General features: G+C 36.5%; 1 protein-coding gene and 1 pseudogene across 1 annotated transcript; one reads left to right on the top strand and one right to left on the bottom strand.

Moving 5' to 3' along the window:
- Positions 1–1619: 1619 nt before the first annotated feature.
- Positions 1620–9172, bottom strand: LOC137716565 (cyclic nucleotide-gated ion channel 4-like). Its single transcript, XM_068456019.1, has 7 exons — positions 8531–9172; positions 5132–5344; positions 3423–3742; positions 3195–3303; positions 2832–3068; positions 2553–2639; positions 1620–2173 (listed from the first exon to the last, which is right to left on the bottom strand). Exons 1-7 carry the CDS (start codon positions 9125–9127, stop codon positions 1655–1657), a joined length of 2082 nt encoding a protein of 693 aa, XP_068312120.1. The 5' UTR covers positions 9128–9172; the 3' UTR covers positions 1620–1654.
- Positions 9173–12607: 3435 nt separating this feature from the next.
- On the top strand, positions 12608–24258 carry LOC137715897 (double-strand break repair protein MRE11-like; annotated as a pseudogene).
- Positions 24259–24625: the final 367 nt, after the last annotated feature.

A 24625-nucleotide genomic window follows, 5' to 3' on the forward strand; every position in this document is an offset into this window, starting at 1 on the left:
TTATAACTGTAATGTATTTTAACAATTTGAACCATCTATATTTTAGAACATCATTCATAGATCATCCTTACAAAAAATTAGACAACTCCAAAATCATTAAGACATTCATTTGTAGTGAAGAAAATTGACGAATACGGTTGTACAAAGAAACCCTAAACCTTTAACCTAAGGGTCATATGGTTTAAAATTTTGAGTGATTTTTGGTAGACATGATCTTTGAGGGAAGACTAAAAAATAGATGGTTCAGCTTGTCGAAATACATTACGAAGTAGGCCCCACAAAAACTAGTGTAAAAAATTATGTAAAAAAAAGAAAATAATGTCACGGACTCGTTCCCTATATCATGTACACGTTGTGGAACCCTACCCAAAATGAGAACGTCCAAACAGGTTTGTGGAACCCTACCTAAAATGAGAACGTCCAAATTAATAGGTTTGTGGAAAAGGCATCCACAACGTTCTTAAGTCGTTGTACGCGGATGTTTTCGACAACCTTTTCTGAACGTTGCCAAAAATAAACTTTAATAAGATATCTACCACAACGTCTGGTAAATGTTGTTAAAAGTTCCAAACTGTTCTCAACATCAAGATATATAACATCCTGATGCGCGTTGTCGAAGGTCTTTCACAACGTTCATTGCCTGTTGTCAAATTATGTTTTTCTTCTAGTGTGAAGGAAACTTATCGCTTATGATATATCCTACTTTCCCTCGTGATGACTGATCCATCTCCACCTTAACTTCATAATTTGAACGTTGGCATCCGTTTCTTCTTACATGCATGCATTGAATATAGTGAGAAATTCAATTGAAACCAACCCTATACACGTATGCCAAAATGAAGGGCCTTAGTAGTGTTTAAGCGAGAGGCAGCACGGTTAACTATAAGCGTGCATGCTAGAGGGAAACTAAAACTAATGATGCCTGCACCTGGTCTACAGCAATAGCTAGAGACTGAAGGATGTTGTTTATATGGTTTTGGTTGAAGAAAATTTATATGCTAATAGAGATTTTAATAATTCTACTTAATTATTACTGCCCCTTACATTCTCATAATTGTACTTACTTAATTATTACCCAAGACACCATTAATATCATGGCCTTCCTTTGTTTTATTTATACAAAATTGAGACATTATTGTTGGGACTTAAAAAGACTTCACTATTTTGGAGATGTTTATCTCACAAACAAGAATGCAATGCAGCGGAATTGATAGGCAAGAGAAAGAAAGAATATTCAAAGTATTACACAAGATTTTTTATTCACTCACAAACTTAGTACAAGAGGAAACACTCAAACACTCTTACAAGCTTTGTTGCTTCTTCTCACTTCTCACTTGGCACTCTCACTTCTCACTACTTGCTCTCTTGGTTGTTACATCACATAGCTTGCCAACTTTGTCATTGCTAGAACTTTCTAGCTAATGCTTAACAACCACACATTTTTACAATGTTCTAGATCTTTCTACAAAAAGCCTTAGATATTTATGCATGCATTCTACCAAGCTTGAACTTTGCTAGAACTCTCTAGCATGTGCATGGATCTTTCTTTGTGTATGGGCCGGATCAATTGTCTTAGGCCAAGACAAGTTGCAATTCAACAATTATAACATAACCAAACTTCACAACGCACACAGCCTTTGACTGATCTCTATAATCAATCAAAAAAATCATCCTGATCATTTGGCTTTGGAGACGTCAGCAAGGCCGTATACAATCTGAGCCTGTCCTCTCCCAATGAAGAACACCTTGACACAGGTCTCCTAGGCCTTATAAAGGACAACGAAGTCAGCGTTAAACGGTGCTTGTACCTCCTCCAAGCCAACTGAATCGCCACAGCAGCCCAAGTCCTCCAACCAGGCGAGTAGTACCTTGCACTTCTCTTAACCTTTTCGTTCACGAATGTGTAACGGAAATGTTGTGTCACGTATTTCACATCCTCAGCTTCAAGGCTAAATGCCTCTGTGGTTTCAAGAGTGACTAATGTGGAGGAAGATGGTGGTAGTCTTTCTATAAAGGGCCTTCCGAGACACCATGACAAAAGCTCATCGCCGCTGAAGTTGCCAGGGCCTAACATGCAGCAACTTTTCACACCATCTCTGAGAACTTGGCTGCTTTGAAGGTGACCCCTTACTACAAACAGCATTCTTTGAACTGAATCTCCTTCTCTAGTTATCTGTATGAAGCACATAAAGGTTACTGCTAAAATTTGAATTGCGTAAAGAAAAGGTAGGACTAACCATTTTATTCTATGTACTAATGCTGCCACATTTTACTTTGAAAGTTATCATTCAATGAGCGTGTAATAGAGTTAAACTAGAATCGAACGTCTCTTGCTAGAATCAAAGGTCTCTTGCTGTGAGTGTGGCCTAAGTTGCACTTAAAACTATAAGGTCCACGAGTATGGTCACAGTTCTTTTTAACCAACAATTATCATCTATGAGATTTGAACTTAGAACCTCCAATCCAACAAAATGAAGAATGAGTTTTTCTAGATAAATTGTCATATGCCACAGGCACAGTTCTATTAAAGAATAGTCATATTGGTAACTCACAGTTTCTCCTTTCGGGAATATAAGAGACTTCACGCGGTCACAAATATTCTCAAGAACCCGATCATCCATATGTTGGAACAATGGCACCTGAAACAAGTTTCAAAAACTACGGAATTATCTCTATATATTCTATTGATATTATAAAAAAATAACTACCATGCATGCACCCATGTAGTAATGTTTGTACATAGAGGTGCTCAACTTTAGTTATATGGAGGCTGGCGCTAACCATTATTTGACTAAAGTCAATCTAGATTAGCAGTGTGTACAGAAACGTACCTGTCTCACTAAGTCCAAGCAAAGATGGTATTTGATGTCCCTCCTGAGGCCCTCAGGGAGATTTCTGATCATCTCACATTCATCTACGCCACGCATGGCCGCCCATCTCTGACGCTCGTAGTTTCGCACCCGCTGTCTAAACCCCTGAGGCAACTGCCTCTTCCTCATCCACCACTCTATGTTTCTCATCTTCAATTGCATTGCTTGTTTCTTGGATGTTGTGGCATGCAAAAACACCTGTGCGTACATATTATGTTATCAAAATATGAATAAAGACTCTTGACAAGACGATATCATGTCTAAATGTGTCCTAGTTCATAGTTCGACAATGATAAATCCTAAAAATCTTGCAAAGTTCTTTACCTTTATGTTTCCTATCAACATGGTGACCAAAAGCAGCCCACTGGTTAGAACAATGATGTTGAAAACAACCTCTAACCACTCGGTTGAGCTTTCCAAGTTTCCAAAGGTGCTGCACATAATTAAATATAATTCAATCGTTTAACACTTAACACAAATGTTAATAAAGCTAAAAAAACCAATAAAAATAACTAAGAAGTTGGGAACTAAGGAGGTGAAAATGAATACTGCCTGAGAGTCATTAGGCCCCAAAAGATGGGGAAAAGGATCTTCTCCAATCGGCTATCATTTGTGACCAGCTGAACAGTCCATGAATAAGCTCCATAATCGTAATGATCGGCATTGTCTAAGCACGTCGACCGTGCTTTTCTGTTCTCCGCCCAGGCTAGGCTCGATCTCGCTGCTTCTCTTAGAGTGTTTGTCGCTCCATAGTAAATAGAGTCCTCGCAAGCTAATATTCTGAGGCCACAACCACTTGTTTCTCTGCATTGCTCTTTCAAGCATTTCTCTGCCCTTTGGATTCCTAACAAGTACCAACATGCTCCTGCAGCCTGCAAATTAACATCAGATTATAGAAATAGAGAAATATAATTAAACATGTTTAAGTCAAGTGTGTCCCCTGTGGCGGCTTCGGGCCTTTCCTGCGCAGCTTAGGTGGAAGGCAAAGAAGGCTCCCTTCCGGGAAGGGCCCGAGCCATCAATGAGATACCACCCTAAACTTAATTAAGTCTCTAAACTATAAACACTAAACAATGGTACTTAATTTGGATGACTATAAAAACAAATTATGTTTAGAGTTTTGAAGAGGATGTCTTTGGAAACAGTATTAGCTCAGAAAATATAATTAGAGAACCTTAAACTTTCTTAATCTATATTTGAACTGAATTTCTCTCATGTTTATATTTAATTTTATTCGTTACTTTTGTTTGATTATACAATATGATGATGATCAGAAATAAAAGGTTTTTAAGATGAGAGCAAACGTGTTTGATTATTAGTTTCTAGTTGTAAAAATCGGATATAAAATGTGAAGTACGAGTGGGTGAGACAATGCTTAAAAAGAAGGTCCAACTTTTTGCCCCCATTCAGAAATTTTTTATTCTGATGAGAATACGGGTGGTATATCACGTGTTTTTATGTAAATGGTAGAAAATTTTATGTTTTAAGTTATTAAGTTTTTAACACACATATTCCATTATTTGTATAGCAACACATGATGTATTATCTCATGTGCTGATCATACTAAAAAATCTCTCGACGTTGAGAACGATTTCCAATCACATACATCACGATTGGACAAATTCTTCTTGTTCTCAATTCATGATTAATCATTCATGCCTTGGGTACATTTTGTTAATCCTCTTGATCTTATTTTTCTCTGTATTGTGGGGTTGAAGTGGACTACTTTTCACCCACCGAAAACCCTAGACGTATGGCCTACCTGCATGGATCGAAAATCCAACACATTTTTACATAAAAAAGAGAATGTTATAGACCTTGTATTTTGTTTTGTCAGATAAATATTGTGGGTTCAATATTATTTGTTGTGAAAGAAAAAAAAAAATCCCTTCTTCAAACTGCCACCTAATATTAGCAAATTACTCATATTACAATACCTATATTTATTTATTATAATTATAACTTATGTTCATGAAATATAAACTATATCACCTATTATTTTTGTAAGACATTATGCGACTGTCACAGTTAAATTGATTTCGAGGATTGCAAACTCTCCCTTATTTTAGTATGTTGTATTAATAAACTGTCAATATCAAAACCTCTAAGCATTAGTTTACCTAATTAAAAATCTAACAATATAACATATCAAATCATAAGAATAAATTACCATCTTAAATTATAGTTAGATTCCCTATATATATAAAACAAACCATCGAGTGTGAGAGAGACGGTGGGATTTATGGAAGATGAATACTTACATTGGCAGCGACAAAATATGCAATCAAGTTGAGGGCTATCCCCCACCAAACAGTTCCAAAAATGTAGCCAGAGAGATTTTGCATCCGACGCAGGAGGCAGACAGAGTGATAGATCTTTGGGAGATATTGGAAGAAAAACATCAAGAACACTGTCATCACTACGGTCACCGATCCTCTCTCCAATAGCGAAGGAATTACCACCCACAATATTATCTGAAATACAAATTAGCTAAAACACTTCGTTTCAAGGGGTACTTTGATTCAGGTCCAAAAAATTTGAGCTGTTGTTGAATTTAGTCTAGTTCCTTAATTTTAATTTATGCATATTCTCTCAAAATTTTAATTTGAATATATAAATATAAAAATCTAACCAATATTATGTAAAATAGTTAGAATAAAATTGATATGTCATCATATATGATCCCTATGCCAACAGATTGATAAAATACATTTAAACTGCGATATAAATATCTATGAAAATAAATAAAAATTAATCTGCCTATCATCCATGAAAATAGTTTTTAAAAAATTCAATCTTCCATAGATTTATAAATTCATACTAGTGATATATATATATATATATATATATATATAAAATCTACAATGTCGACTAGTTAACACATTTCATAGAGGTAGAAAAAATGAGATGTGAATTAGGAGCAGGAAAAAGGAGAAACAATATTTAATTCTTACATTTAATCTTAAAATTGGGTAACAGATAAACCTATAAATAAGAGATGACATTTATCACAATTTAACAAAAAGATAATATATAAAAAAAGTTGATGTGGATAACCAGTAAATGAACCTAACCCAACAAAGTGGACCAAACTCAATAATAACTCACAAATTGAACTTATATCAAGTTTACTCTAGCTTCAATATTAAAAAAAACAATGAGAAAATTAGAATTAGATGCCTCATTTTAGACTTTTATAGACTAAACATTTATGCTTTTTGAGTTTTTGATTAAGCTTTTGAAACATTTGATTAAGATACTTAGACTTGAACTACTTCAGATTAATTGAAATTAATTTACATTTAAATATCTGCCATATATTTAAAATAATTTCAACTATTTTTAAGTCTAAAAATTTAAACTTTTCAAATCTAAATGTACACCCATGCCAAATGGTAACGTACCAACATTAAATGAAAACATACCGACGTCAAACGAAAACATACCCACCCTAAATTAAAACGTACCCAATTATAAACTATATTAAAATGAATATTCATCTTTTTGGAATGTTTAAAAATATGTTTGATTCACACAATGCTCTAGATAGTCTTGTTTGTTGGTAGATAAGTCTCTGGAACAACTTTTAGTTGACCGGAGATAAATCCTTATTATTGTAGATAATGCTAAATAATAACAATAAATTATATAATTTTGAATTAACAAAAAGGCTATTGTCCGTTGATTAATGACTCTTTCTATAAATAATTAAAAAATTAATTAAAGTAATTTAAACTTTTACATTGTTAACGACTCTTTCTATAAAAAAATAATTAATGAAGGTAATTCCTCATTATTAGGACAAAAGTAATAAAACTTATGTTTTGAAAACAAACATACCAAAAATTCAAATGTACCAAAAACTATATGTACCAAAAATTCAAATGTACCAAGAAGCCAAATGGACCAAAAATTCAAATGTACCAAGTAACTAAATGTACCATTATAATCAAATGTACTGATATAACCAAATGTACCTAACAACGAGTTTTGTTACGTTCTATTTAATTTACTAAAATAAATATTTTAATAAAAAATAAAAAAAATCTTAAATCATCATAATAAGAGATGCATAAAAATAGGAGGAAAAAAAGGAATGCTAACTTGAATAGACTTCTAATGAAATAAAATTAAAGTACTAAAATTGTAGGGAAAATATTTAATCAAATTTGCAAAATGAATAGATGTTTAATCTATAACATTTAAAAATGAGGCGTTTATATCAAAACGTCCCTAAAAAATGTCTCCTTTTTGTAAGAGCAGCATGGCAAATTTGGTCTACATAAAATGTTTTATCAGTATTGGAAAATGAACATATTCGTGTTGATTTTTTCCAAAATAAATAAGTTTTAATACGAGTCACATTCTACATTAAAAATGAGGTGGGAGAGTTATTGCCTTATTGAGAAAAGTCCTAACCACTAAGGCAATCCACTACTTGTTAAAAAAAAAAAAATTTAATAATTAAAAAATAAAAAAAATTTAATAAATAAATTAATGATTAAATGCCATAATCATACCTTTTAAAAAAAATCATAACAAATAAAGAAAAACAAGGACCCTATATTTCTTAAGCAAACCAAATGCTTTAGACAAGAATTTTTCCGCGTATTACTCACAAGAAAACTAAAAGGAGGGTGTATATATAGCGCCACATGTTAGGATTTAAATAAAAAGATCTTGGGGCTCAAAATTATAGTGCAAAGAAAAACAAACTGTTTTATGTATATGTTTTACGTTGTCTTTACTCTATACCCTTTTGAGTGTTGCTAACTTGTTATCCACACACATTTTTTTACCTTTCACACACCCTTTGTTAATTTCTGTCATTTGATTATCTTTAATTCATTCAATCCGATGGTCGAACATTGAGAGGTGTACGCGGAAAGTAAAAATGAGTGTGTGTATAACACCACCCTATCTTTTTTCTGGATACGTAGAGATTACATAGCTCACATGTTACAACCTCTCCTCTCTGCAAAATACGTATGCAGTGTGCTGTATGCATAAAGGCAGCAAACCTTAAACAAACGGACCGCATATCTTTGATAATGATATGGAGAGAACCCACGACAATTATCACAATAAGGACAGCAAACAGAAAAAAAATAAAAATAAGGACGAAGGATAATGATGATGATTAATAAACATAGTAATGATGATTAATAAACGATTACCTTTAATAATCCACCACAAAATTTTTGAACAAACTAAGGGGATGAGAAGTGAGCTAAGCCTCATAATGGGTAAGCAATAATGCAGTTCAAATTCGCTTTTGGCGAGAATCGAACGTAAAACTTTTCACTTATAAATGAAGAAGAATACAATCAGAGCCTAGTACTAAGTGACAATATTAATTATATTTAGACATGCTAAATTCACACAACTCCACCTAAGCTCACACACTCATTGTCATGGAGATAAATTTTACCGTCATGTGGGACCATCAATATTAGTCATACATGCGAAAGTGACAATGTTAGTTTTGTGTGTTGTAATAGCATCAACTAAAGAATGAGGTTTTTTGAAATGGATCCAAAGTAATTAAAAATTGGATTTATTTTGAAAAGTTCAAAATCACTAAAAATTGGACCTACTTCAAAAGGTAGTCTATGAAATTGGACCTATTTCAGGCTAAAATTTAATTAGTGAATTCTGACCTGGGGTATTGGGATAATAACAAAGAGGTCAAAAAAAAACCCCTTCTTCGACTTCAAGTACTTGAGAGCCACAGACCTTGGACTAGTGTCGCGCAGCCCATTGGCTCCTCCACCATCCCCACCAACCATGGCCGTGAAGGAGTAGCGTTTGGCCATCTTCAGCTGCAACCACATGTTCCACAAGTGCAACACGTCCGTCATGCAGCGGAGCACCGTCACCGTGATGGCGAACCGCCCGTCCACAAACAGACACATACAGCTCTGGCTAATGGATAAGGCGTAGAAGAAGAGAGGGTCTATGATGAGCCCCGTTGCACACACAAGGAGGAAAACCCTGTTCCATTCTTGAACCCATTTCGCTCTTGGGTCGAGAACTTGGCCAAGTGACCAACCGGGCCTCCTCCTCTGCCGCGACGAACACATGTTGTTGTACAAGCAGTTCTCAAAATTTCCTCCATGAGATGTACTACTTCCATCACTCTCTTCGTCGTCTTCTGGTACCTCGTGGTCTTCGTGATCTTCAGTTTCAGATTCATCGTCGGAGATGTAGTTATGCATGCGTGAAGAAGTCTGAGAAATTTCTTGCTCACTAGGCATGGTTATGAGTAATGGGATGGGAGGAATTAAGGTACGAGTTCTGATGAGCAGCTTTGAAATGATATGTGTTCGCGTAAAGGACAACAATAATTGAAGAGATGGGAAGGAACCAGTGAATTAGGCAGGGGGAAGAGAGGGTGATGACAAATTTGATTGTGAACTTACCAGATTGCCCTCCGGTTAAATCCACTCTGGAATTTTTGGTTACTGAGTTGTACAGGGTGATGTATACTTTGACAGTTCACCAATTACCCCAAACCATTACAAAATTCGAGTTGAGCCAAAATTTCAAGAATTCCAAGCATCCAAATGGGGATATTTGCTCAATTTCTTGAAGACCTACAAGCACAAGTTGCAGACATCACAATTATATTCTCACTAAATAAGGAAAAATGCTAGGTGCTTATACCTTTGTTTGTGTCTTCTTTGTTTCGATAATTAGGTGAATTAGTTATTGTATTTGTTAATTTTATTTCCAATTTCAATTGAGTAAACCTGACTTATTCATTTTCTTTCATAAATTAGTTTAATTCATGGTTTTTTTTTTTTTTTTTCAATAGATAAAAACAAACTTCAATATGAGCTAATTTTTTTTGCCCTCCATTGGAGATGAGTTTTTAATCAAAAAGACTGTATCCCTCCATTTGGCATTCTATTGTAGATGACCTTAGTCTCTTTGGTCACTTGAAATGCAAAAAGGAAAAAAAAAAAAAGAAAAAAAAAAAAGACACATGGGAGCATATAAACGATGTTGTATGTAAGTATCACTCCATGAGCAGCTAAGAGTATTTAATGAGATGTTTACTTACTAAGAATGAGCATAAAAAGAAAGAAAATCCTTCCAATTCATGACTTCCCCATTAAAAATAAATATATGGGTCATGTATACCTTAAAATTATTAATTCAATACCCTCAAAACAAAGAATGAGTTCAACTAGGTGAAATGAGTTGATATGGATGAGCCCATATTTGTGATAGGAATTGAAATACTCAAGACTGGGTCACATGGACGAATTTAATTAACATTATCCTGCCCAAAATGAATTGCAACATGTTTTAGAAATATTTTATTTTTTAAACTAAGAGAAGTATCTCATTACACATAAATGGCAGACTAAATAAAAATAATCTTTAACGTTAAATATAGGTGATTCGTTATATTAAATCTCATCACGTATGGACTGCTTTACGTGATTTGCTAGTGTATATTGTGGTACATGAAATGGATTTTGTTACTTATTAATTTAAATTAGTTAAAAGTGGTATTATGGTAGCCATATGAAAGTAAGGATTATAGATTCTCCTATATGAAAAACAATTGTGTATAATTAATGTGATTTAATATGTATTTATTATTCAAAAACTCCTATTCATCAAATTGAGAGGAGTAGTCATCTTTCCTAACGATGGGTGGGTAATTAATTAGAGCTTTTTAAAGAAATTAATCCTCTTATATATCATAGGGTAAGGATAGGGAGATTAAATTTGTAGACCAAATTTTGCAAACTAAATGACATATAAGTTGATGATTAGCTTATTACTTTAATTACTGATTAACGTACTTATTCTCATTGAACACATCATTTAGTTTACAAATTTAGTCTACCTTATCATATGAAAATGCATACATAATGATCTATACACTTATTGTATATTTGTTGATTTGAAGATTAATTATCAAATGTGTTGACTGAATTTCCTTTCGTGCATGTTATTGGGAAAATCATAAAGTTTTAGGTTTCAGTTTATGTATTGGTTGAATCATGGATTCCTGCAAGCTTTGGTTTTGTTTTGATCAGTTGAGTGAATCAATTTATTTTCTCTCGTTTGTTTTCTGTTTTGGTCGTGGGGGTATATATGTCTCACACACAACTCGTTGGAAAGAGATGAACATTCTGATCTGGCTCTCATATAGTTTCAAACACAGCATGTGATAAATGGATGCAGTGGTTCACAATTCTATGCGTATGTCTTGTTTCAGTTGTGTGGGGATCATATAATTGGTTCCATGTAAAGGAGAGAGAAGAATTTTGGTTCAATTGTTGGATCAAGAGCTGAAAATATAATTGTTTATTTATTAGTTTTTACAACAACGAAAAAACAAAATTCTGAACATTTTTGAGATCTAATTAATCAACCTGGCAGTTGTCTGTGGTTATAATCTTCCAAAATTCCAGAGGTGAAGTGAAGCGAATATTGTTTAGCATGTTCACAAACTACTAAGCTTGGTTAGACTGCACCTCCAAGTCTCGAAAGCTAAAAGAAAGACATATATAGCCACTCATCTCTTGTCATAGATCACCTGTGCATCTTTGGTTCTCCACAGCATAGAAGTCTTTCTCTGTTGGCATGGTTTGACGAAATATATTTTCATTTATTGCGAGGATGTGAAGAAAATGTACATCCTACATCGGAAATTTATCAAGATAAATGGTTAGTACTCCTACAATTGGTTATATAATAAAACATCGACTTTCTTTAGTTATATATGTTGAAACGAATAATTTTCAAACTGTGGATTTGATATTGAAAGATTGGATGCTGAAACAAAATTGACCCCGCAAATATACAGACATATATATATATATATATGTGTGTGTGTGTGTGTGAATCCTTTAACAAGAGGGATCCTTATTTTTCTAAAAAAATAGAGACACCTTCTTAATCATTGGATTTGACTTTAATGAAATTGTGTGGCCTGTGATTTAATCTTAACCACACAATTTCATTAAAGCCAATCCAATGATCAAGAGGGTGTTCCCATTTTTTATTATTTTTTTTAAATGAGGATCCTTCTTGTTAAAGGGTGTATATATATATATGGGTGCATATGCAACTTGTAATTGCCATAAAACATATGTAGGGCTTCCGTTTGGCATAACTGCGTGAGAGTGATCTTGGGTAGCTCCCATCCCCATATATTCCTTTTACCTCCTCAAAATATTGCAGTATTTGGGAAAATAACCAGAAAATTAAAATCACGACGTTGTAAACCCGTAACACTGTAAAGGGTAGTTTGGGAAATGAAAAAAAAAGCGTTGTAGACATAGAGCTAATTAAGCTAGGTACAGTGGTGGGGAAACAAAAGAAGAAGGGGTGGGGGCAAAGAGTAGTATTGCGGGGGAAACGAAAGGAAGGGGACTGGGGAGGGACGTGGTAGCAGCCACACATAAGTTCGAAGAAGCTAGGTTCCATGCAGCTTTGTCTCTTCGTTTGTTTCCTCATAATTATATTTTATCGCTCTGTCAAAGTATATGTGAAGACCGTTGCTTGTACAGCAACCTTCTTGGACAATGGTCACATTTCGAAATTCTGAACCATATATTTAATAATCTAACTAAGTACGTAACTCAAAACAAACTCTCTTTTTTCATCTGAATAACCAAAGTTAGGCCACAATTGTTAATAGTTGAAATCACCAGGGGTATTTTGGTACTTAACCGCTGAAAACAGTCCCAACGTACCTTGCTTCACCGTTTCCACTGTCATCGCCCTTTCAAAATTCCCCGCCACCGTTCCTTTTCCCGGCTGCCAAGCTTCGCCGAATCAGCTTCTACATTCGCACTCACAGTCGTCTTCGCAACACTATAACGCAGGTAATCATCTCTCGCGCTATCGACTGTTTGTTTCCCAAGAAAACGCAGGAAAAAGAAAAGAACTCGGTACTTGACTACCGAATCCGTTGAATCGCTTACTATACTACTTTAATTTTTGCTTCCAACTTTGTTTTCACAGAATTCATCAGCAACTAGAGAATTGAACTTTCACTATGATTATTTGTTCTTCCTTTTCCGCATTTACTCTGTTTGATTATGTTCTTGTGCTGCTAAAACCCTGCGTTTTAGGGGTTTTTGGATTTCGGTTTTCAGTATTCGAATTGAGATTTTTTTATTATTTCGATACCGAAAGTTGCATGTTGGGTTTTTTCATTTACTGCAACCTTTTAGCAAATTCGTTTCTTGAAACTGGAATATTTGAATATTTTTCCTTTCAATTATTTGGGTTTTGAGTTAAAAATAATGCGGTGCAAAATGCAGGTGTTGGTAAAATAAAATTCTAGTCGAAATCGGGGCGTTTTAAGATCATAACTGTTCTGTGGTTTCGACGTGTTGTAGGCTTAAAGAGTATCGACTATCAGTATGGGTGACTTGTCAAGGTAAATTTCAGTGCAATATGTTTCTAGATTTTCTGGACAAATGTTATTTTCTATTTTTAGCTTCAGTGAAATAATTTTCAGGGAGGATCTTAGTGATACGCTTCGAATACTTGTTGCTACGGATTGCCATCTGGGTTATATGGAGAAGGATGAAATACGGCGGCATGATTCATTCCAGGCATTTGATGAGATATGCTCAATGGCGGAACAAAAAAATGTAATAGCTAATTTTTCCTTCTAGCTGTATTTGTAGTCTCACACCATGGAATACCAGTTTGCTAGTGTGGTTTGATTCCCTTTCTTTATTTCTTTCAATTTGTGTGATTTGGAGAAATAGCGTATTGCAAAGCTCTATTCAATTGAAACTGTTTCCTTGTACTTTCTGTGAACTACCACATTTTGACATTTATCTACTATCAGGTGGATTTTTTGCTTCTTGGCGGTGATCTGTTCCATGAGAATAAGCCTTCAAGGTCAACACTAGTTAAGGCCATTGAGATTCTCCGTCGTCATTGCCTCAATGATCAGCCAGTGCAGTTCCAAGTTGTTAGCGACCAGACTCTGAATTTTCCAAATACGTACGTTATGAATCAACTGCACGTTTGTTGTTTCTTGGAAATTTTACTGCAATGATATGTCTAAGTTGACCTTTGGTTCATATGCCACTAGTTGAGCAAAAGGAAAAAAATTTCCCTGCACTATTAAGATTTAGGACTACAAACATTATCTTTTCACTCTGATGTGTTTTTGCATTCAATTTCACATCAAAAACCTTGCCTTTCTGTAAAAATTTAGGGATATATGGTAAGCATGTAGGCCCTTGGGTTAATAATAACATGCTTGTTCTAACAGATTTGGTTATGTAAATTATGAAGATCCTCACTTCAATGTTGGATTGCCAGTATTTAGTATTCATGGAAATCACGACGACCTTGCTGGAGTGGTATGGATTCTATCTGGTGAAGTTGTGTGTGTAACTGTGTATTTGCCTTTGCATTTCTGTTTTTAACATTATCAATGTTTCTCATCAGAAATCACTTTTAGCACCATGGTTTGAGAGTTTTTTACTCAAGTTTGGTATCGTATATAGCTTACTGGTCAAGTTCGTTGGTTGTAATAAGAGGGTTCAAGTTTCCACAGGATTCAACTTACGAGCCTCATCAGCCTTCTATCTCACAAGAAAGAAACTTATAACTTGTTAGGCTTGTCAGCAAATTCAGACATACCCTTTGCTCCAGTGATGTGTTTTCTAAGTGTAGATTTACAGTTAGTAAAGGATTTGGATGGTCTTGTCAAAATATCAAGAAAAACATGTTCATATTTTGGAATAAGCTGCATTTTGATGTGACCAGTTCTGTTATTCTATATCCAATTCCTGTAAGAGAGGAAGGGAGGGAGGAAGGGAGGGAGGGAGGGAGGAAGGGAGGGAGGGAGGGAAAGAGAGAGAGCGGGTGTTTAAAAGATGGAGAGGGAGGGTACCAATAGGCTAATGGTTATCTCTATATTGAAGAATTGGGTTATTTTTTAATAAAAATTATGTTATTACCTGAAAAAGGAGCAAGGACCCCCTCTTTCGCACGCTTATATGATATTTATTGATTTTCTGAAATGTGTTTGCTACTGCTGTTTTAAGTGCCATATATTGGTACTTCTTAACATTATGGTTATTGACAGGATAATCTTTCTGCTGTCGATATTCTCTCAGCGTGCAACCTTGTAAACTATTTTGGGAAAATGGGTCTTGGGGTTTCTGGTGTTGGTCAGATCACTGTGTATCCTATTCTCATGAGGAAGGTTAGTAAATGGATTTAAGAAATAGTAGGATTGCGAGGATCTAATGTCTTCTTTTGGTGAATGGAATATTTTGTCTTTATGTTGCATGGCTCATAACTCCTGAATTGCAGGGTGCAACATCAGTGGCCCTTTATGGTCTCGGAAATATTAGAGATGAACGGCTCAATAGAATGTTTCAGGTATTTTATGTTGAGAATTCGCCTTCGACTGTTTATTTGCAGGCTTCTAAATACATATGTGTTGGACATATTATTCATATTTCAGACACCACATGCTGTACAATGGATGAGACCTGAATCTCAAGAAGGGTTGGAAGTGTCAGACTGGTTCAACATTCTAGTGCTTCATCAGAACAGGTTTGGTGTGTGTGTGTGTGAGAGATTGGATTGATCATGATTGAGGACTCCTGACTTAATATCAGAATTTCATTCGGTTGTGGTTTAACATTAAGTTGTCAATGTTCCTATTTATGAAGTTATATAATTTTTTCTGCAGAGTGAAGACAAACCCAAAAAATGCCATAAATGAGCACTTTTTACCACGCTTCCTAGACTTCGTAGTGTGGGGGCATGAACATGAATGCCTCGTGGATCCTCAGGTGCCAATGAATACTGCTTTATCAATATATGCAGTTTACACATGTGCATGCTCGTCGTACAAGTTTGAGTGTGTATGTGCGTGATTGTGTTTGTCTCTGGGTGCGTAGTTTTGGTCTTGTTTAGGAGTGTGGCTTACAGGACTTTACATGGATTTTGTTTTTCACAGGAAGTTCCAGGGATGGGATTTCACATTACATAACCTGGTTCTTCAGTTGCAACATCACTGATCGATGGAGAATCAAAGCCAAAGCATGTGCTCCTTTTAGAAATTAAGGTTGCACATAAGTCAATGTTAGATGTATTTTTTCCAGAAAGCAGCATCTTTTGATGCTTTCTATTTCCACGCTGAGTTGGATACTGACAGACTTTTATGCAGGGGAATCAATACCGTCCAACCAAGATTCCTTTGACGTCAGTGAGGCCATTTGAGTACACAGAGGTGATTCAGTGTTTACCTTTTCATCTACATAATAACTTTTGATGAATACCTTCCTTTTTTTTTTTTTCTGTTACAGATTGTATTAAAAGATGAACCTGAAATTGATCCTAATGATCCAAACTCAATTCTTGAACACTTGGACAAAGTGGTGAGTGTAATTGACAAGTAATATTTGACTGTTGTACTTTCCCTTGCCTTTCCTTTTCCATGTATTATATCCTCTGATGCATATGCTGTATATTAATAATTTAGATTTGAATTTCTATAGGTCAACTCTCTTATAGAGAAATCTAGGAAAAATGTTGTAAACGGATCACAGCTCCAACTTCCATTGGTCCGAATAAAGGTAATATTTCCAATTTAACTTAGGATGTGGGTATTGTGATGTGATCCTCATATATGCATTCTCATATCTCTAGGCCTTTTTTCTGTCCCATGTCTTGCCTTCAGACCTACAAGTATTTGTGCACATATGTATGCTCTCTCTTTTTTTTCCCAGTGTAACCCTAACCTCCCCCCCTTCCGAGCGACATTATAACTTCTCTCAATCAATTGGCAGGTGGACTATTCTGAATTTATGACAATAAATCCTCAAAGATTTGGGCAGAAGTATGTGGGGAAGGTACATTCACTCATCCTATGTCAGTAATCTAATTGATTTTTCTAGTATCACATTTTGGAAATAAATAACTGCTATTGTAATGACTTTAAGGTTGCAAACCCACAAGACATTCTTATATTTACGAAGGCTTCAACAAAGGGCCGGGGTGAAGATACTTATCACACTTGTAGATTTTGCATTGGTTGATTCTTTATTTTTATATTCTCTTATAGGTTCCATTTCCTTATTTAATTTTTGAGTAACAAGAAGCTTGGTGCACCGTGGCCTCTGAGATTTTCTTCATATTAACCTCACAGGTCCATTATGTTAACAGATTAGATTGCCACAAGTTAAATCTTAGTGCTGGCATTGGTCTAGACTTTCACATACAGTAGCTACAGTTATGTTATATCTCAAATGAAAATGATGGTAATAAATTTGATGTGACTAAATGAAATTATCTCCATGTTAGAGAAGTTTTGTAGTCGACAGTTCGGATAAAGGAGGAGGGGGAGGGCGTCAGGTAGTCGACAGCCGGCACTTCTAGGTTACGTCGAATCCTTATGAAAATGAATCCAGAACGAAATCGCGCCAAAGCTAGGGCGTCACCCGTAAGTGGCGCGCTGTGTGGCCCGAGCACAATGATAAGTGAGCAAGGGTCGCTGTATCTCCATCGGCAGCCGGATGCAGTGTTAAATGAGCAAGGGGGTCATAGAAACTTCTTTTTGAACAACTCCACTCAAAGTTGTTTGGGAGCATATACTCCTATCAACTTTACACAGGACACACAAAAGAAGTACTTTGATCCTATTAGACGGGGGAGGGTGAAGAAGCTAGGACAGAAGGGTAGAGTTCAAGAGAGTAGAATGCGTTTAGGAACGTGGAATATAGGAACTTTAACGGGAAAATCTATGGAAGTAGTGGAAGTTATGGTGAGGAGAAGGATAAGTATTATGTGCCTACAAGAAACTAAGTGGGTTGGTCTTAAGGCAAAGGATTTAGAAAACTCAGGTTTTAAACTTTGGTATTCGGGCACAAATAGAACGAGAAACGGTGTTGGTATCATCGTGGACAAGACCTTGACACAAGATGTTGTAGATGTCAAGAGGGTAGGAGATAGAATTATGGCAATCAAGATTGGAATAGGACAAGAACTCATCAATGTGATTAGTATGTATGCACCTCAAGTAGGGTTGGGTACGAGTTTGAAGGAGAAATTTTGAGAAGATCTTGGAGACTTGGTGCAAGGAATTGCTCGGACGGAGAAGGTATTTATAGGAGGAGATTTAAATGGACACATGGGCAAAGAGACAGGCAACCATGGAGGTTTTCATGGTGGCCATGGTTCTGGGGAGAGAAACGAGGATGGGGAAGCCATCTTGGATTTTGCAATGGCATATGATCTCTTCTTAGCCAACACCTTCTTTAAGAAGAGAGAAGAACATGTGATCACCTACAAGAGTCGGTCGTCAAAAACACAAATAGATTTTCTTCTAATGAGGAAAGGGGATCGTATAACTTGTAAGGATTGCAAAGTTATACCAAGAGAAAGCTTGGCTAATCAACATTGCTTGTTGGTGATGGATGTACATATCAAAAGAGAGAAAAAAGAACAAGACTTGGAAGTGCCCAAGGACTAGATGGTGGAATCTAAAGGGAGAAAAACAAGTCATTTTCAAAGAGAAAGTAATCAACCAATGCGTGTTGGATAGAGAGGGGGAAGCTAGCCAAAGGTGGGATTCCCTGGCTAGTTGTATCCGAAAAGTAGCAAAAGAGGTATTAGGAGAGTCCAAAGGCTTTGCTCCACACCGAAAGGAATCTTGGTGGTGGAATGAGAAGGTACAAACAAAGGTGAAGGCTAAGAAGGAATGTTGTAAAGCCTTATACAAGGATAGGATCGATAAAAATGGTGAAAGGTATAGAATAGCGAAGCAAGAGGCGAAGAAAGCTGTGAGAGAAGCTAAGCTAGTGGCTTATGACGATACGTATAAACGACTAGATACCAAAGAAGGAGAGTTGGATATCTATAAACTAGCTAGAGCAAGGGAAAAGAAGACAAGGGACCTAAACCAAGTGAGGTGCATCAAGGATGAGGATGAAAAGGTTCTTGCTACAGAGAACGCGGTCAAAGACAGATGGAAAAGTTATTTTCATAATCTTTTCAATGAAGGACATGAAATGAGTACTTCTTTGGGGGAGTTGAGTAACTCAGAAGAGTGTAGAAACTACTCCTTTTACCGCCAAATCAGGAAGGAAGAAGTGGTTGTAGCTTTGAAAAAGATGAAGCATAGACAAGTAGTGGGCCCAGATGATATACCGATCGAAGTGTGGAAAGTCTTGGAGAGACGGGTATAGCATGGCTCACAAACGTTTTCAATAGGATTTTGAAAACGAAGAAGATGCCAAATGAGTGGTGAAAGAGCACTTTGGTGCCTATCTACAAGAATAAGGGCGACATACAAAATTGCATGAACTATAGGGGTATTAAGCTAATGAGTCATACAATGAAGCTCTGGGAGAGAGTCATTGAGCATAGATTGAGGCAAGAGACACAGGTTTAGAACAACCAATTCGGGTTCATGCCAGGGCGCTCAACCATGGAGGCAATCTATCTCTTACGAAGATTGATGGAAAGATATAGAGATAGGAAAAAGGATTTACACGTGGTCTTTATAGATTTGGAAAAAGCGTATGATTGGGTCCCAAGGGACATTCTTTGGAGGATTTTAGAGAAGAAATGAGTATGAGTAGCATATATCCAAGCTATAAAGGATATGTATGATGGAGCAAAGACTGCCGTAAGAACTCATGAAGGATAAACCGAAAGCTTCCCCATAACTGTAGGGTTACATCAAGGCTCATCCTTAAGTCCTTACCTTTTTGCATTGGTAATGGATGAGTTAACGGGACATTTCAAGATGATATTCCTTGGTGTATGCTTTTCGTAGACGATGTAGTGTTGATAGATGAAACTTAGGAAGGGGTAAATGCGAAGCTTAACCTTTGGAGAGAAGTGTTGGAATCTAAAGGTATTCGCCTAAACCGATCAAAAACAGAATATATGGAGTGCAAGTTCAGTGCAAATGGAGGCCAAAATGAGTTAGGGGTGAGGATCGGAGATCAGGAAGTACCAAAGAGTGACCGCTTTCACTACCTAGGATCTATCTTGCAGAGAACGGAGAATTAGATGGAGACCTCAACCGTAGAATACAAGCTGGATGGATGAAGTGGAAGAGTGCACCCGGCGTATTGTGTGACCGTTGTATGCCACTGAAGCTCAAGGGAAAATTTTATAGGACGGCAATAAGGCCGGCGATGCTGTATGGCACGGAATGTTGAGCGGTGAAGCATCAACACGTACATAAAATGGGTGTAGCGGAGATGAGGATACTTCGTTAGATGTGTGGGCACACGAGAAAGAATAAGATTAGGAATGAGGATATCCAAGGTAAAGTAGGAGTAGCCGAAATTGAAGGAAAGATGAGAGAAAATCGGTTGCGGTGATTTGGACATGTGCAAAGAAGGCCTATTGATGCTGTGGTTAGAAGATGCAACTACGGGATAGAGGTCCAAGGTCGAAGGGGTAGAGGAAGACCTAGGAAAACTTTGGAAGAGACTCTAAGAAAAGACTTAGAGTACTTGGATCTAACAAAGGACATGATACAGAACCGAGCGCAATGGCGTTCTAGGATTCATATAGCCGACCTCACTTAGTGGGAAAAGGCTTTGTTGTTGTTGTTGTTGATGTTGTTGTTGTTAGAGAAGTTCTGTTAGACATCACTATTACAGTACAACCTGTTACTCGGGGATTTCATTTCAGTCAGAGCTATTACTGAAGTCCATTAATTGTTAGCATTCATATATTCACAGATTTTCAGTTACTTATTTCTTATCTTTTTTGTAGCTAAAATTGATGATTCTGAACGGCTTCGCCCTGAAGAACTAAATCAGCAAAACATAGAGGCTTTGGTTGCTGAAAATAATCTGGTATCAGCCGTCATATTCGTTCTTTCCTGTACTCAGTATATCATGCCATCTTGTACTTCTCATCCAGTGGAACACTTGATTTGTTTATTTACAGAATATAGTTTTGTAAGTTTCTTGCGAATAAACAGTTCCACAAGGGCTCAGAAACGCACACCTCAACTGCCTTCTGGAAAATCTTTTACTGGAATACTGAATGTGATTGGAAATTGGCTCTTTTTGTCCCTTTCTATCATAAGCAACGGTTTATGATTCCAGGATACGATTTCTTTTTTTGGGATTACTGCTCAAATGGAAGTCGTGGAAAATATTGAAAATGATAAAACAATTACTAATGGGCTTACAGCGTGTAGATTATATTTTATGGTTAAAACCCTCATGGTGATATCTGATGATGCAGAAAATGGAGATCCTTCCTGTCAATGATTTGGACATTGCATTACACAATTTTGTTAGTAAGGATGACAAAATGGCTTTTTATTCTTGCGTGAAATACAATCTTGAAGAAACTCGAGTGAGTACTTGCTTTCTTTAAAGTTTCAACAATTTGTTGTATTCTTTTTTTTTGAAGTATGCTATGACAATTCCTTTTTCTACTTCTACAGAAGAAAATTGCTAAGGATCCAGATACTGTAACATTTGAAGAGGAAGATTTAATCGTTAAAGTCGGAGAGTGTTTGCAGGCAAGAATGATTAAATTTCAAATATTTTCTTTCATTTGTGATCAAGTATTACGCTATTCTAGTCAGTTTCATGGACAATTATTTTGCCCTGCTTAGCAGTCTTTGGGGTTTGAAAGAAGGCAATCAGTTCCCAAATGCATGGTAGTTGACTTTTAGTCTCTTGAGACCTCTTGTGCTAATTTCATTTAGTTTGGCTTTAGTTCTTAGATATGGGAAAAAAATATATAGGTGGCTCAAGGTTTGTAATCTGATCATAATAGGAGGCAGCTTTGACATAAAAGAGAAAACATAGAAGTCTAAAATTTGTGTTAGGTTCTAAGGAGCTACTTTTCGTCAAACATCTCACCCTGATGTGGCCTAAGCATCACAATGGCAATTGAGGGCTTGTTTCCATTTTACATTGACCAGACATTTATATTATATGCGCAGGAACGTGTCAAGGAAAGGCCTACGCAGTCTAAGAATAACTCTCCATTCTCCACTGCCCCTCCTCCTTGGGAGGTAATTCTGATTTTAGTATGCTTTCGAGAATTTGCATCGGTTTTCTGTGTTGCATCCATTTCAGAATCTTTTGGCTGATACATGTGCCTACTATTTTCTTTTTTAAACTTTTTTCCACGTGTAGGATTTCAGGGGTACAAGTGCTGCTGGAACTGCAAGTGCGGTTTCCTTCAGTGATGATGAAGATGCAATGCAGATGACTGGCTCAACATCCACTGCCAGAGGCCGCAACAGCAGGACGTCCACCTCAGAAGTTGGTAAGGGTAAAACTACAACAAGAGGAAGGGGCAGGAGCAGGGGCAGGGGCACCAGTACCTTGAAGCAGATGACTCTCGATGCATCTCTTGGATTTCGGCATTCTCAGAGGTTTTTCATTGAAACTGACCACATCATTTTAAAACATTAATTAATAAATAGCATTTTGTTCAGTAGCTTTATAGGGCTAAGAGAGAAATGTGTAAAAACAAATATAGTTGTAAGATAAGCTCCCACCGTGTGGGATTCAGCATTAAAGTCTAGCACAAAATCCAAGTAGAAAACAAGATGAAAAGAGGTTCTTCAAGTACGCTTTGATTCAACTAGTACCCTTAACCATTATACAACTTTAGCTTTTCATAGCAAGTTCATTTATTTTTTTCTATATTTGTTAGTTTTTCTGTTATAAAAGATCAATATCATATCCTTTTCCCCCTTACAGTTGGTGATGCCGACTGGGGTTCAATAAACTCAATATGAGAGGCAATTGGAATGAAAAAGAACTAATGTCACGCTTATGCAGTCTTATTAAGAAACAAACTTTTGTTTTAAGACCTGAATTAGACAAGAAAACAGGTTCTGAGATTGAAAATGCAAAATCATGACTTGTGAGGAATTTTTCTCAGTAGTGAACTGCATGCAGTGAATAGTCTGCTGCGCATTTGGTTTATATTGCTTTTATAAGTTATTGCATTCATGTTCCCAATTAAATATCTTAGCTAATATAGTCACTGCAGATCTGCATCAGTTGCTGCAACTGCCGCTGTTCAAAGTATTGCGGATGATGGAGATGATGTGGATTCTCTGAGTGAAGAGTCGGGGAAACTTGGAATTGATGAGGTTGACAACAGTTCGGTATGGATTACCCTCTTGCTTAACTGAGTTAGGGCATTAAATCAGTGGTAGCTAATGAAAAGTTGAACACCTGTTCTTATGTTAGTGTCAGTTGCCTGTGTCTCTTTCGTATGATTTTTTTTTTTCCAAGTCTACCAATACACAACCTCCATTTGCCTTGTGTCAGCCATTATATAATTTTGCACGTCTACACCTTCCATAAACAAAAGCAATGTGGGCTTGTGATATTCATTTGATAAGATAATATGGTTTCAATTATTGAAGGAAAATGATGAAATTCTTCCACCAAGTAGAGGACGGAAAAGGGCTGCTCCAAGGGGGAGAGGTAGAGGCTCTACACAACCATCTAAACGTGGAAAGAAATCAGATAGCTCTGCAGTTAACCGAATGTTTATGGACAAAGATGATGATGACGACGATGATGAAGATGTGACAAAGAGATTAAATAAGCCTCTGCCTCGGGTTGTTCTTCTTTCTTCTATTTCGTTTTACTTGTGTTCTTTAAAAGGAGTATGGCAATTTATAGGACTGCCTGCTTTTGTTCTTGTGAGATTTCTGTAGTACTGACCTTTTATTCTCCTTTTTTGTAGGTCACGAGAAATTATGGCTCTCTTAGAAGGTAACAATCAGTAAAGTTCACCCATGCTTCGACGAGGTAATCCAACCTTATGCCGGTTTCCACTTTATGTATCTCCACTTCGGGGCATAATGACGTTGGAGCTAAATAGTACAGAGCTGTGACAAAGACAATCCATCCGCAGAGGCTTAGGATTTAAGTCTACATTCAAGCTGTTTGAATGTTCCTTCCGAAGGCTGCAAAATATAATTTGATCGTTATACGAGTGGATGCCTGCTTCAGTTGATTTGTTCCAAATCGAGTTTATGTGTTTTTTCCAGGTACTGTAAATCTGTGTTGAGTGATACATGACGTGAGAGACATTGAAAATTTTGGGGTGTTACATAGAGAGAAGCAGACTTCCTTTCAGATTATGCATAATTCCTATTTCCTTTTACACTAACTCTTAACCATAATTTTCATTAGTTAAAGATTGTGAGCATGGTGACGGCCATGCTTTCCGGCCACCAAACAAAGCAGCCATGGTATCAACAGGCAGGTTGGCTGGTGCTTGCGGTCGCAACATCCATCTGATTTGTTTTAGCTTGGAAGCAACCCCTGCTGGCTGAGATGGCTTGTAATATATATGGTGCTTATAGTTTTGGAAGTCAAGAAAACATGGACTTGTATTACACATTCGAAGCAAGCGATTTGCACGTTTAACATTTCATCAAAGCAAACGATTTACACTTTCGAAGCAAGCAATCTATATTGTGCTTATATAAATTACAGATTCACACTCCCTTTCTCTTTCAATTCGTCACAATGAAAGGATTTCGGTGGGAGAATTATGTGCGAGGGATGATATTAGCGCCACCGAAGAGAGACAAAAGCATCGCAACTCGGACAAAAGATGACCTCAAAAATGTGCACATAAGAACACAACTTATATGACAATCAGAAGATAAACTTCCATATAGACGTACTGAAGGATTCTCTGGGTGAGAAATTTTTTAAACAGTTTGACGCCACAAGAACAAAATAATACCACCAAAATGTTGGACATACAGGGGC

This window comes from Pyrus communis, chromosome 14 (genome assembly GCF_963583255.1).
Source record: "Pyrus communis chromosome 14, drPyrComm1.1, whole genome shotgun sequence".
NCBI lineage: Eukaryota > Viridiplantae > Streptophyta > Magnoliopsida > Rosales > Rosaceae > Pyrus > Pyrus communis.

Excerpts from the sequence above, each read along its gene's own strand:
- LOC137716565 (XM_068456019.1), bottom strand. The coding sequence starts at position 9,127 with ATGCCTAGTGAGCAAGAAATTTCTCAGACTTCTTCACGCATGCATAAC. Across the intron at positions 3,743-5,131 it reads CATATTTTGTCGCTGCCAAT|GCTGCAGGAGCATGTTGGTA; the intron begins GTAAGTATTCAT and ends GTTAATTTGCAG. Across the intron at positions 2,174-2,552 it reads TATTCCCGAAAGGAGAAACT|ATAACTAGAGAAGGAGATTC; the intron begins GTGAGTTACCAA and ends TGCTTCATACAG.